Source organism: Manis javanica, chromosome 16 (assembly GCF_040802235.1).
Source record: "Manis javanica isolate MJ-LG chromosome 16, MJ_LKY, whole genome shotgun sequence".
NCBI lineage: Eukaryota > Metazoa > Chordata > Mammalia > Pholidota > Manidae > Manis > Manis javanica.
Genome location: NC_133171.1, coordinates 65,087,715 through 65,101,777, shown reverse-complemented (window position 1 = coordinate 65,101,777; position 14,063 = coordinate 65,087,715). Strand labels below are relative to the sequence as shown.

The 14,063-nt window shown below is 45.3% G+C and overlaps 2 protein-coding genes across 5 annotated transcripts in view; both read left to right on the top strand.

Annotated features, from left to right (window-relative positions):
* The window catches only part of LOC108400702 (histone H2A type 1-H), a 113,061-nt gene extending 108,511 nt beyond the window's left edge, over nucleotides 1-4,550 (top strand). The window contains exon 3 of one of the 4 annotated variants that reach the window (XR_005056453.2): nucleotides 4,330-4,460. The gene's annotated coding sequence lies outside the window, so the exon portion shown is untranslated. Of the gene's footprint in view, nucleotides 1-29; nucleotides 167-4,329 lie in introns of those variants that run through there. The other 3 variants (XR_012126203.1, XM_037000201.2, XM_073224539.1) reach the window with 3 other exon arrangements.
* Nucleotides 4,551-6,728: 2,178 nt separating this feature from the next.
* On the top strand, nucleotides 6,729-12,900 carry PRSS16 (serine protease 16). Its single transcript, XM_017666850.3, has 12 exons — nucleotides 6,729-6,798; nucleotides 6,873-7,033; nucleotides 7,837-7,936; nucleotides 8,082-8,211; nucleotides 9,002-9,125; nucleotides 9,368-9,445; nucleotides 9,531-9,578; nucleotides 10,001-10,291; nucleotides 11,040-11,181; nucleotides 12,092-12,271; nucleotides 12,351-12,496; nucleotides 12,609-12,900. Exons 1-12 carry the CDS (start codon nucleotides 6,729-6,731, stop codon nucleotides 12,675-12,677), a joined length of 1,539 nt encoding a protein of 512 aa, XP_017522339.3. The 3' UTR covers nucleotides 12,678-12,900.
* The last annotated feature ends 1,163 nt before the right edge of the window (nucleotides 12,901-14,063 follow it).

The following is a 14,063-nucleotide window of genomic DNA, read 5'->3' as shown; positions in this document are numbered from 1 at the left end:
GAGTTTCAATTTTTTTCCGTTCTTTCCAGAAAGTTATTTTCAACTCGATTCATCTCCTTACTGGTGGAGCGCGTGGTTGGGGCAGGAGAATGGTGGAGAAAGATGGGCTCCGGTAACAGCTCAAAGATCTCCATCATCCAAAAATGACTTTCTCGCCCAGTTCCCGCCGCTGGAGCTCCAGGAAGAATTCCAAGGACTTCCTTAGCCAGCTTCTACAGTAATCTTCCTCTCACCGCGTGCTTCATTCTCTAGGGGCTCACACGCTGCGCCTCCCGTAGCCCAATCATTCTCAAGTTCAACAAGCTTGGCGCACACTTCTTTTTAGACGCGGAACAAGGACAGCGTGCAAACAGGGTTTAGTAGGTACAGGTGTGGTGTGTGTGTGTGTGTGTGTGTGGAGCAGCCAAGTAAATCCTGGCCCTCGCAAAGATCCTGGATGGGTGGCTCTTCCTCCTGGAAAATTTCCCAGCCAACTCAGCGTCCCGCCTACCTCCAGTTGGGAGGCCACGCAGGCCAAGACCATTTCAAATGGAAAGAGAGATCTTCACCATTTTTGGAATAACAGTGGCACCCTCGAGTGTTCTAGATTTTCTGGCCACTTACAAGTTCTTCCAATTTCTATCCTGAGGGTAAGAAGGATGTGTCACTCAGCTGGTCACCAGACCCTTGCTTTGAGTTGCCCAGGCAGCTATGCAGACCTCCAAACGTTCCAGGCAAGGACGCATTGAAATATTTGGTCTGAGTGGAGCCTCTTAACATTGGGCATGGAGACTGTTTCCAATATGAATAAGAATCAAACAAATGCTGAAAAAAGAACAGAGCTTAGTTATTCTATACTTGGCCAAGTTTGAGCCTTTAGGCTTAAAAATTTTGTTAGCTTCCCTAAGTTTTAAAACTATGCACCCCTGGTACATTTTTTGATAATTAATTAATTTTTATCAAGAGTTTAAATAGTTGTTTTTCTTTGTATTGTAATTATTGACCATATAAAAATGAAACTGTTGCATCATTCTTGATATATCAAAGGTAAATTCTAAGTAAGTTGATATAATCATTATTCATGAAAAAAAATAATTGCATGAACAAGTACTTTTTTACAGCCCTTAATCTTATGTCATTGTTTCCTCCTCAAACTTCACTTTCCCCCCAGATATAATTTTTATGCTTAAAATTACTTTAAGCTTCCTATACCCTACTTTCTTGCAACAAAAATACATGTGCACATTACAATTAATTTGGGAGAGAGCACAAGGCTCTGGGAGTAAACCAAGGTTATATGGAAATAGTACCCTTAATTTGTGGGTGGATTTTGTGAATAGTTTATAACCCCTTTTGCAGTTCACCAATGGTGCTGTACAGAGCACTGAGAGTTTAAAAGAATGAACCACTACCTGTCCTGCTCTAAGATGGATGGGTCATTTGGATTGTGAATGGGTTAAAAAGGGGGGGGAAATCTAGGGGACTGATTTAAGGCTTCCTAGAGCATGGTTAACTTATCCCCTGCTTTTACAGCTAAGACTGAGAGAGAACTTCTGATAAGAACAGTTCAGAGGAAACAAAACCAGAGAGAAGAGGCTGGTACAGAAACAAACCTGCAACCTGTGGTTATGACCATGCTCTAGCCCAGCTGAACTACCCAGCCATTCTACAGGCTTGTATTTTCTTTGAAAATATTAACTCCATTAGCATCTTTCCTGTGGATGGTATTGAAGGCCAAAATTCTTTCCTGCCTCCCATTACTGTCTTAATAAAATGATCAAGCTTCATTCAAACAAACAAACCTTTGGTTCTGAGCCATACTAATGAACTTGATAAAGGAACCATAGGTTTTTACAAACCTGTGGGTTCTAACCGGGGAATCCATGGAAATTTCTGCTTCTCCTAAAGGGCACATGGTGAGTATGACCATTGAAACAAGAGTCACAGGCAATACCCACAATGGGAAGATCCAGTTTTGTGCCTGAAGAACGAGCCCACCACAGGACCCTTTTTTCAATGATTTTTCATGACAGTTTCAGTTCTCTTATCTGGGCCTGCGCATGGCCAGGCTTGCAGTTGGAGCCTTCCTATGGGTTTGCATTAGGTTTCCAGAGAGAACTCAAATTGTATTTGTGTGAATCGTTGTCACCTGAGAAACCTCAGTACTGCTTGGTGACCATTTCAAAGGAGGTGGATTCCTGTGAGCCCAGCATTTCTTTCTTAGCTCCTCCTTTACTGTACTTTTATAGTATATTCTTAAATTCTGTATTTTTTAATAGGAAATGAAGTCACAATATATTTTTTAAAAGCATGCAGTGAGCATCCCTTGTCACTGAATTCCGCTATGCCCAGTCTCCTACCCTCCCAGTAGATTTCATTGTTTTTAGTTTCTTGTGCATACATGAATTGATGGCTTTGACAGATGTTACCCAAGTGCCCACAATTGAGGCTGCACCTAGTTGCTGGAGTCCAGCTCCAGCGGGTGGGTGTGAAGCCCAAAAGGATGAGACGGAGTCGGTGTGTGGAGAGACAGGACACGGAGTCAGATGGAGGTGGTCTCTCGACAAAGTGTCGATGACAGCTTTATTTATACCATTTTGCACAAGGATATGATCATTTTTTATTGTTCTGATGATTCATTAGTATAGGCAGTTGGTTAATAAGTATAGGCAAGCTTTTTTCTTTCTTTTCCTTTCTAATCTATTCGTGGTTGGTCAAGTGTTAGACAGGTGATTGTTTTTCTGTTGTCTGACTGAAACTTTTCTTATTAATATGTACTCTATTGTGTTTTACGTTTCTATGCAATGCAGTTTCTAAGTAGTGCATGTGACCGTAGGAGCGTGCAGTATGTAGCAGCGACTATGGAGTCTATCAGCTCAGGGTGAAATACAGGTCACCTAGTGCCACAGTTAGCTAGGATTCTTTCCCACAAAAATATTCTTAGAGGCTTTAATAAATTTATAATCAATTTAAAATCATAAACTCATATCTTCATCTTATACTCCTTTATAGGACACAGTAGGCAGCAAACTAAATTTCCCCTTTTTATCTACATTTCTCTTTCTTCTATGTGGATACCAAAATCTCCTTGACATATGCTACACAAGTTTCCAAGACTCCACTACTGCAGGGACTAAACAAGTTCTTACATGGTGAACAATGCAAGAGCATTCATATCATAGAAACTGTTTCTGTTTTAACTATAAACCTTAAACTATAAACAATCACATCAAATATAATGTATGATTATTCATTTGATTTTTATACTTTATATGTGAATCTAACAAAATGTTAATGTAGTAGGTAAATGCAAGATATAGATAGCATGATTTAGAACTGTAAGAAGGCAGGTATAGATGATCAAGTTTGTGCCTACAGACCAGGTCTTAATCCAAGCTGAACAAGGGCAACAAAACATCCACAGGTGTAGAAGATTTCTCTCAAAACTGGGGGGCTGAGGTTCTAAGCCTCACCTCTGTTGGCCCCCTTTTTCTCACCTGATGGCCCCCCTGCAACTGTGCCTGTCTTAGGTTATTCCTCTCTTGAGTAATCTTACCCGTCTCTGGCTAACCAGCCATCTTATGGGGCCATACAGGGAGATGTAAAGCTGGTAAGTGAGAGAGAAGTAATATTCTTTGAAAAGGTTAGTTTTTCACTTCTTTGCAGATTTATGCTCCATGGCTTCTATGCCCAGCACTTGTTTTGAGGTATCTTTACTTCCTGGAAAATTATGGTACTTGGTAATTTCACGTATGAGGCACAAATTCTAGTAAAGGGCTGTAATTAGGAAAGAAGAAAAACAAACTATAGAAGTAGTAGAGGGAAGAAAACATGAAATGATCAATTAAGTGTCAACAGGGTTATTCCATTCAACATTCTCTCATAACTTGATTTCTAGAAAACTTTCCGTCACTAGTTTCACTAGCAGTGTAAACAAGGGGGGCATTCTCAGTGGAAATGGGGTGGTCAATGTTTGACTAACAGCAGGTTTTGGTACTTTATGCTAAAATCACCATCTGGCCCTGCATGTTCTATTCTTCAGGAGCACTGTCCTGAAAAGCTTTTGGGAAGTTTATGTTCTCATCCTTTCCACGCTGCTTAGCAAAGGTTAGCTTAGTCTTTAGCAACAATGCAGGTAAAAACAAAGCCAATAGTATAATGGAGAATAACAAAACCAAGGTGGGTAATAGAGGGAGCCAGCTGCGAAGGCCCCTGCTTTGCAGGGGTCTTCCTCCAGCCTGAGCTTCGCTACACAGCTTGGCACCTAGTGTTTTTATTTCTTTGCTTGCTCATTTTAACCATGCTGAACAAAAAATGAATTGAGTCCTGTTTCTGGATTCCCTGCTACAGGTCTGAAGCAAAACCAGGGAGAAGATGAAGATGTAGTGGGATTCATATTGGAGGCATGCTTGTTTCTGGAGTGTCACCTTCTCTCAGATAAGTGAGATTTTGATGTTGAACATCTTTTCATTGGCCAGTGGTATATCTTCTTAGGAGAAATGCCTCTTCAAATCCTTTGCCCATTTTAAATGGGCTATTTGTCTTCTTATTTTTGAGCTGGAGTGAAGATCCTTACCTTTCCAGTCTAGCAATTAAAACAATTGAGCAAATTGATATTTACTGAAAAAGAAATTAATAAATGTACCAATAGATTACTTTTCAAAGGGCTTCCTGTAATGACATACCAATTTTAAATAAAATCCAAAGCCTTTTTTATGGTCTGCCAGCAGGCATGACTCTGCTGCTCATCACATTTCTCATCTAATTCGAGTTCCTTCATTCAGTCTCCTGCAGCTTCACTGACTTGGTTGATTTTCCTTGAAGGTGCCAGGCAAGTATGCAACTCATAGTCTTTGCATTTGCTGTTGCTTGGGCCAGGACCCCTCTAACCCCAGATCACTTCATGCTCCTTCCAGCTCCTCAGTCTTACCTCAATTCTAATGCTGCGTTCTTAGGGAATCCTCTTCTGACCTCAAAATTAATTGATGAATTGATTAATTCACCATATATAGCCTTCTACTCATTATATATCTATCAAGCACCTACCAACTGCTTTGAAGTGGTTTGGGTGTTATGGATGAAGCAGTGAACAAAAGATAAAATTCCTGCTGCAATAAACTTGTTTCCTGGGGAAAAGTTTGGGATAGAAATGCAAAAACATTATCATAATCAGGGACTGACAATACAAGGGTCAGGGGACTGAGAGTATCAGAGGTTGTGCTTTTTTATATGAGTGATCAGGTAAAACCTATCTGGTAAGGTGAAATATAACTAGGGAACTATAAGAAGTAAGAAAAGATTTGTTTATTTGGAGAAAAAGCATCCCAGTGAGAGCAAAGATTCTGAGGAAGAAGTGGAGTTGAAAGGCTTATGAAATATGAGGTAATCCAATGTTGCTGGAGCAGTGAGCCAAGGAGTGAAGGGTAGGAGATGAAATCATGCAGGTAACAGGGGGCCAGATCACATGGAACTTCAAAGACTATTGAGTAAGATGGGGAACCAGGGAAATGTTTTGAACCAAGAAGTGGAATGATTGAATTTATATTCACTAGGATGTATTTGCCGAGTGGAGGATAAATCAGAAGCAGAGAGACCAGCTAAGAGGCTTCTGTGATATTCCAAGTCAGAGATGATGGTAGCTCAGAGTAAGGTGATAGCCCTGGAGGTGGTGAAAAATTGTCAGATTCTGGAAATATTTTTAATTAGAACCAGAAATATTACTTGATGGGTTATTCATTCACTCAACAAATATTTATTGATTGTCCATGATGTTGTAGGAACTAGACATTTAGCAATAAACAAAAGAGGTGAAAATTCCTGGACCTTCCTTTCTAGCCTTGGAAACAGATAAACCATATAGATAAATAAAATATGTATAGTATTTCCAATAGTGATAAGTATTATGAAGAAGAATAAAGCAGGAAAAGGAATAGAGGAGGACTGCAGCTTTGGCAATTTTTAAAAAGATGACCATGAAAGACCTCTGAACAGATGGCATTTGAATAGCGATCTATTCAGGTAAAGGAGCAAGCCATGTGCATTTGTGGAGAAGCAGCAATTCAGAGCAGAAACAGCAAGGATAAGCATTCTGAGGCAGGAACAAGTCTGGATGTTCAAAGAACCACAAAAAATCTAAGGAGAGTGGTAAGATTGGGGGTCACAGGAGTTGTGGGGCTGTGATGAGGAGCAGAAAGTGGGGAGACTAGAGAGTAGACAGGGTGAGACTCAGGGACAGAGAGAGAAACTGAAGTAGAGAAGATCGGAAGAGAGACAGGGGACTAAGGAACAAAGACAGGGAGAGACAGAGTGTTGGGGCAACTGAGGCCGACTGAAGATAATGCTGAGGGGCAGAGATACAATACAGAGTAAGTGGGTAAGAGGCAGTCCTGAGGTGGCGACTGAAGACAGAAAATGGACTAGGGCACACGAAGGGGGAATCTGGGGTAAAGAGGGGGAAGACTAAGGGGTAGAGGGGAGACTGAGGCATACAGAGGTACAGAAGGAAGAGAGAAATTGGATATTCAGGTGCCACATCAGCAGGCTTCTGTAGACAGATTCTGGCGTCCCTGCCCTGCTTCAGTGGTTCCTACAGACGCTTGACCTGTCCCAGGAGAGGCATCTGAACAGCAACCTGAGCTCTGGATGAAAGACTATCAATTTAAAGCCCAGCCCTACTAGGGATATGGTAAAGGTCCTTAGTGAGTGGGGAGAACAAGCACCCAGAGCTCTTGTGCAGGACACTGGACAGCATGGCCATCTGGCCTGCCCCGTGGCTGGGCCTTGTGCTCCTGGTTTCCCTCTGGGGGTCTTCAGCTCCAGGTAGGAGGAGGCTGAGGGTCAGGCAGGGGCTCCCATATGGTCTGGCCTGACTCCTTCCCTTTTGTGTCCCACAGCCTCCCTTCTTAGGCGCCTGGGTGAGCATATGCAAAGGTTTCAGGAGAGCTCTACCCTGGGCCTGGGCCTGAGCCCAGATACAGTGGCCATCCCAAAACAAGGGTGGCTGGAGCAGCCACTGGATCCCTTCAACGCATCTGACAGACGATCTTTCCTGCAGGTGAGGCCAGAAGAGGGGGAGCTCACCACCTACGCAGCCCCTTCCTCACTTTCCCACTGTCTTTGCCGCCTCCCCTGTCTCAACACTTCACCTCCCATCTCTGTGCACCTCATTTCATCTTCTGCCTGCTGCCAGTATCCCTGATGGTGCTTTAGTCTAGCGCCTGTTTCTTAGACTTGTCCTCTATCCCCTTATCTCCCTGCCTTCTTCTTAGCCTCCCACTTTCTTTGTCCCTCAGTCTTTCCTTCTCTCTGGCATTCACTCTCACTCTTTCACTGCCCCTCAGTCTCCTTCTCCCTGTCCTTTGCATTGAACACTAAAACCACCACCAAGTTTCACTATGTAGCAGGTATTCGGACCAGCTTTGGAATAAGACCTGGCTCACAACAGGCACTTGAAGATATCTATTGAATAAATGGACAAATTCACCATTTTTCATAACTGCTCTATAGTTTCCAAAGGCCAGCTTACCTGAGCCCTATTCCTAAATCCACCTGCATTTATTACTCATTCTATAATTATTATTTCAATGTATAGCAAGTGTCTGCAATGTGCTAGCCACTATCCTTGACCCTAAGGATATAAGAGTGAAAACATAACAAAACTATCTACTCTCTTTTGTACACCTTATATTCTAGATGATAAAACAAATAGAAGAGAAATGAACATGTAAATAAACAAGCTTATTTCACATACTACTAAGTATATAAAGAAAGATCCATAAAGGAAAGAGACTAGAACCAAAAGGAATAAATACTAAGTCAGAATTTTCACAATCCCATTTCTTCTTTCCCAACTCTTAGAGGTACTGGGCAAATGACCAACACTGGGCCAGCCAGGATGGACCTGTATTCCTGCATCTAGGTGGTGAGGGCAGCCTTGGACCTGGCTCAGTGATGAGAGGTAAGAAACAAGGGTGGAAAAAGACATAGCTGGGAAACTGGTGGGGGCCAGGAAGAGGAGATGCATGTTGCAGTTATAAGCCTTGATGGAGGCCAGGGCTTAAGACCAGCTCACCCCTTACCCCCACTCTGCATACTCTTCACAGGGCATCCTGCAGCCCTGGCCCCAGCATGGGGGGCTCTTGTGATAGGCCTGGAACACAGATTTTATGGTCTGAGTGTACCTGCCAGGGGCCTGGACATGGCTCAGCTCCGCTTCTTGTCCAGCCGCCATGCGTAAGTTGGGGGAAGGAAAGTGTTTGGAGTCACACAACTGAGAATGTTTGTGTCTCGGCATCTCTGGATCACTGTGTCTCCTCCACTGTCCAAAGGTGACCTCTGGGTTCCAGGTTTCCCTCGTTTTTCAGTGTCTTATTCTTTCTCCATCTCTGGGTCTCTGTCCTCCCTATGTCGTTCTTTCTCTTACAGTGTACTCTCATCTCTTTCTGTCCCTCTATGGCCTGCTGGTCCAGACTACAGCATCTGTTACCTAGATTACAAAGGTCTCTTTGACTCCATGTTTCTCTATCTTGCAATCTTTTCACAAGCTAAATCAGTTTCTAACTGCAGTAGGATGGCACTAACTGAAAACCATTTCAGAAGGTTGGGAAAGAAAGAATCAACAATTGAAGAGAATGTGAGACATATCCTCTCTCTTTTTCCAATTGTGTCTCCTCTTTCAGTGCCTTCTAACCCATTCAGCCTCTTCCTGAGTAGCTCTCCTTTTCTGCTCCCAACCTCTCCCTTATATTTTGCCAGGTTTCCATCTAACCTGGAAACTGGAAACCTTGGAGATTTCCCTCTACCATCTAGTCCAGAAGGGAAGCAGCTTGGAGGTCTCCTCTAGCCTACCTGTACATGTGGAAATGTACCAGGGAAGGGAGCCCTCAGAAATGATCATGAGAAAAGAGCCTTGGTTCTCGCCAGACTATCCACACTCGAGTCTCTGGATCACCGCCTATGTAGAGGGAGAATCTTCAGGGATTCTCAGCGTTGAGGACTGACTGAGCCTCCTCTCTGACCCCAGGCTGGCTGACGTGGTCTCTGCACGCCTCGCACTTGCTCGCCTCTTCAACGTCTCCTTCTCCAGCTACTGGATCTGCTTTGGAGGCTCCTACGCCGGGTCCCTGGCCGCCTGGGCCAGGCTAAAGGTCCCCGGCACTCCTCTGGGCCAGCTGGGAAGAGGAAACTTGAACTCCGGGGCTCCCACCTCAGATAATAGGAATACCTTACCAGTACATTCCTTTCCCCCACATCCTCCTTTCCCCCAGAAGAGCTTTCCAAAGAGTCGAGTGTATAGAGGGTGGGAACTTGCTTAAAACCACCCTGGTGAGTGACATAGGGGCAGGAAGTATGGGGACCCAGTTCCTCAAACCCCACTCTTCTCCTTTAGTACCCCCACCTCATTTTCGCTTCCGTCGCCTCTTCCGCCCCGGTGCAGGCGGTGCTGGATTTCTCCGAGTACAATCAGGTAAGAATGGCGGGCGGCGGGTGCGGGAGGAGAAGGGTCCCCGCCATGGGAGTCCCTGATATCTTCTCCTACGGCCCGACTATAGGTGGTGTCCAGAAGTCTAATGAGCGTGGCGATTGGCGGATCCGCGGAGGTAGGAAATGGAGCCTACTCCGAGGATGATAGGGAGAGAGAGTAGGCCTTGGAAGTTGGGAGTCAAAGAAAAAGGGTGAAGCCTACAAGGTAGCGGGGTCTGATGAAGTCCTGAGCTACGGGTAGCGGGAGGATTTGGGATGAAGGTGGGAACTGAGTATGCGGTGGCTCTCCCAGAAAGGGAAGCGTCCCAACAGGGGCGAGGCTGAGGAGGCGCGGGGCCGAGGGACCGACAACCCTCTCAGTGGGCTGAGGCTCACTGTGGGGTGAGGCCTGGGAAAGGCTATCCACAAGAGGAAACGGAAGTGGGTGAAGCCAGTTTCGACCGCCCGAGGAGGAGTTTGATCCCGTAGGCGGGGAGCTCCAGGAAGACCCCTGGAGAAGGTAAAGCCGAGGCCCAGGCCTGCCTCTTGTTCCCCGCAGTGCCGGGAGGCGGCATCTGCAGCTTTCGCAGAGGTGGAGCGGCGGCTACGTGCCGGCAGGGCGACTCAGGCAGCGCTGCGGGCGGACTTGGTCGCCTGCGGGTCCCTGAACCGCGCTGAGGACCAGGCAGAAATGTTGGGGGCGCTGCAGGCCCTGGTGGGAGGTGCAGTGCAGTACGACGGACAGACTGGAGCGCCGCTGAGTGTGCGACATCTCTGCGGACTCCTCCTCGGGGGCGGGGGCAACTGCAGTCGCTCCACTCCCTACCGCGGGCTGAGACGTGCCGTGCAGGTGAGCACCTCTGAGCATCTTCTGGAAGAGTCCGCCTGCAAGGGTTCCAGTTCCACCTCTGCTCTCTGATCTTGGGCAAGCGTGAACCCTTTCTGGGCCTTAATTTCCCAATCTGTAAAATGGGGATGACACCTCACAGGCAAGGTGTGAGTTTCAAGAAATGAAGTGGGGCATGTAGAGCACTCAGCAGGAGCCTGGCACACAGTATGCAAATGTTAGCGACTATGACTATTAGCTCTTTTACCTGTCTTGTTCTATCTTCCCAGGGCCTGCAACAGTGTCTCACATAGCAGGTGCTCAATTAGTATTTACAGAATGAGTGAAGAAATGTAGCCCTGGGAACAGAGTTCTCCGAGATACCAGTATCCTTAGAAACACACTGTTACAATCGGCTACCAGCGCTGTCTGGACCAAACGCTGTGTGAAGCTCTTTACATATCTTAATTGACTTCTCACTATAGTTTTAGGAGATTGGTTTTATTATCCCAACTTATTGGTGAGGAAAATGAGGTCCAAGGGGTTATCACCTGTCCAAGGTCTCACAGTCATCTGGTACCTTAATCTCTACACTCCCTGTGACCTACAACAGTTCGAGAACTCTGAAATTCACTCTTCTGACTTCTGACAGTTCACTTGTAGGGCCCTCTGCTTCTAGACCTGGCTTGTTGGGGGGAGGGAAGGAATTTATGTGTGTGTGTGTGTATAGGTACGTATGTATGTGTATGTATATATGCATATTGTCCTCTAGGTTGTCATCCACAGTCTGGGCCAGAAGTGTTTAAGCTTTTCCCGAGCAGAGACAGTGGCACAGCTGAGGGTCACAGAACCCCAAGAGTCCGGCATGGGTGATCGGCAGTGGTTGTACCAAACTTGTACTGAGTTTGGCTTCTGTGAGTGACTGGCCCAACATCACCCTTAGAACATACCTTATGTGCTATGCCCATACAACCCATGTCATAGGTAATCTGGATTCATTTTCATTTTCACAGGACAACTGACCTGACTGCTGGAATTTTTTAACCTACAGGTGTGGGGATTGAGAGTAGACAGCTATACTAGAGGGTGCATGTGTACTTGGTCCTCACATACCTTCTCACATACACACTTAGTCCCCAACATGAGTAATCACCCCTTCAATCTGCTCTTCATCTGTGTCCTTGTCCCAGGAATGATGGTGACACCCTCCCTAATCACCAGGCTGGAACCCCTAGCAGTGTTTTACATGTCTCCTCCCCATTATCTCCATAGCCTATCAATCACTGAGTCCTGCCTACTCTTCATTTTGGACTTCTCCAGTTCACCCCAACCCCCTTTCTATCCCACCTCTGCTGTCTTGGTAGATGCCCCCATCCTCCCAGCCTCCTCTTTGGTGTCTAGACCTTCTTTTCACCCTTACAACCCAGCTTCCTCAGGGATCCAGAGAGAGCTTTTGCAATATGACTTGTTCTTCTCCTTTTCAAAACTCTTCCATGGCTCCTCAGTGACTGTAGGGTAGCGTTGCCAAATAAAGCAGGATGTCCAGTTAAATTTGAATTTCAGATAAACAACATTTTTTTTTCATGTAACTGTGTCTCAAATATAGCATGAGACATATTTAGACTAAAAATGTGTTTGTTTATCTGGCTGTCACTGTCAGGGGGCAGGGGCTGGGGGGAGTCTCTCTGACAGGATGGTGAACTCATTGAAGGGAGGGTCTGGAGGTATCTTGGTCACCACTGGGGGAGAGCTCTGTAAATGATTATTAAAGGAGAATTGGGGGCTGGCTGTATGCCCCACACTAATAAATATTTCCTTCCATAGATGTCACCTGTGAGGGCCCTAGATGTCCTTTCTCCCAGCTCCCAGCACTGCCTTCCCACCTAGAGCTATGTGAGCAGGTGTTTGGACTCTCAGCCTCATCCATAGCCCAGGCTGTGGCACAGACAAACTCCTACTATGGTGGCCAGACCCTAGGGGCCACCCAAGTGCTGTTTGTTAATGGTGAGCATGTCATTAGAACCAGACTCCTAAGTTTCCACCTTGCCCCAGCTCAACACACCATTCTCTCCTTAATTTCCAGGGGACATAGACCCCTGGCATGTACTAAGTGTAACACAAGCCTTGGGACCCTTGAAGTCAGCTCTTCTCATTCCTGGTGCCTCCCACTGCTTGGACATGGCACCTGAGAGTCCAGCAGACTCCCCCAGCCTCCGCCAAGGGCGGCAGGTAAGAGAAAATAAGCTCTGGGTGGTTTGCATTGTCATTTGCATACTAGTTTGCATACTCATAACCTTATTAGTGCTAGGGTCTGACTTTCAAAATTCTCATCTCTCTACAGAACATCTTTCAGCAACTGCAGACCTGGCTTAGGCTGGCGAAGGACAGCCAGGTTAGGGGTGGGATCTGAGCCCCACATCCTCAGTACACCCTGCACGGCCACCTCAGTCCTGGACATATTCATTCATTAGACAGGAGAAAGCAGCTTACTTTGAAATTCCCAGGGATTGGGATTCAGCACCTGTTCTGCATATAACTGACTTGTTTCTGCAAACATCTCAACTACTGACTAGAAGTGTTTTGTTACAGATAAAGTTATGTAAATATAAATGGATGCTTATTCTCATTGTGAATACTGGTATTTTAAATGTCAAATTTCAAAGAAATGCGGTTCTTCATGCTCAGCTAATCAGATTCTGGCTCAGATTCTGCTCAGCTCCTGAGCTGGGCATCTTGCTGCATGTCTTTCTGGAACTCAGACCCTGACCTGTCTCTTTGCTTCTCAGTTTCTCTCACTGTTCCCCTCTCCCTCAGTCTCTTCCTCTATTGTCTTGCCTCTGACTCTATATTTCTCAATCTTCTGCTGTTTCTGTGAATATCTTCATTTCTCTGTATGAGTCTTAGTCTTTCTCTGTTTATTTTTCTGGTCCCATCTATGTCTGTCACTGTCTCTCAATCGGTGTGTGCCTACTCTCCTCTTTTGCTCTGCCCTTAGCCATCTCCACTCTCTTGGCTTCTGTCTCTAATTCTTGGACTCTGTGTCAATTTAGTCACTTTCTCTCTCATTCTCTCTGCCTCTATTTCACTCTCTTCAGACTTTCCCTTTCTTTCTTTGTTGCCTTTGCAATCTATCTCCCTGAAACTCTTATCTGTTCAGTCTCTGATGCTCTTCCTCTCTATTTCTTTCTGTCATTTAATCTTTTTTTTTATTTTGGTATCATTAATCTACAATTATATGAAGAACATTATGTTTACTAGGCTCCCCCCTTCGCCAAGTCTCCCCCACATACCCCTTCACAGTCACTGTCAGTCAGCGTAGTAAGATGCTGTAAAATTACTACTTGTCTTCTCTGTGTTGCACAGCCCTCTCCGTGTCCCCCCGCCCCACACTATACATGCTAATAGTAATGCCCCCTTTGTTTTTCCCTGCCCTTATCCCTCCCTTCCCATCCATCCTCCCCAGTCCCTTTCCCTTTGGTAACTGTTAGTCCATTCTTGGTTTCTGTGATTCTGCTACTGTTTTGTTCCTTCAGTTTTCCTTTGTTCTTATACTCCACATATGAGTGAAATCATTTGGTACTACTCTTTCTTCACCTGGCTTATTTCACTGAGCATAATACCCTCTAGCTCCATCCATGTTGTTGCGAATGGTAGGATCTGTTTTTTTCTTATGGCTGAATAATATTCCATAGTGTATATGTACCACATCTTCTTTATCCATTCATCTACTGATGGACATTTAGGTTGCTTCCATATCTTGGCTATTGTAAATAGTGCAGCGATAAACATAGGGGTG

Coding starts and splice junctions, on each gene's coding strand:
- PRSS16 (XM_017666850.3), top strand. CDS start 6,729: ATGGCCATCTGGCCTGCCCCGTGGCTGGGCCTTGTGCTCCTGGTTTCC. Junction 7,034..7,836: donor ACAGACGATCTTTCCTGCAG/GTGAGGCCAGAA, acceptor CCCAACTCTTAG/AGGTACTGGGCAAATGACCA. Junction 12,497..12,608: donor GCCTCCGCCAAGGGCGGCAG/GTAAGAGAAAAT, acceptor ATCTCTCTACAG/AACATCTTTCAGCAACTGCA.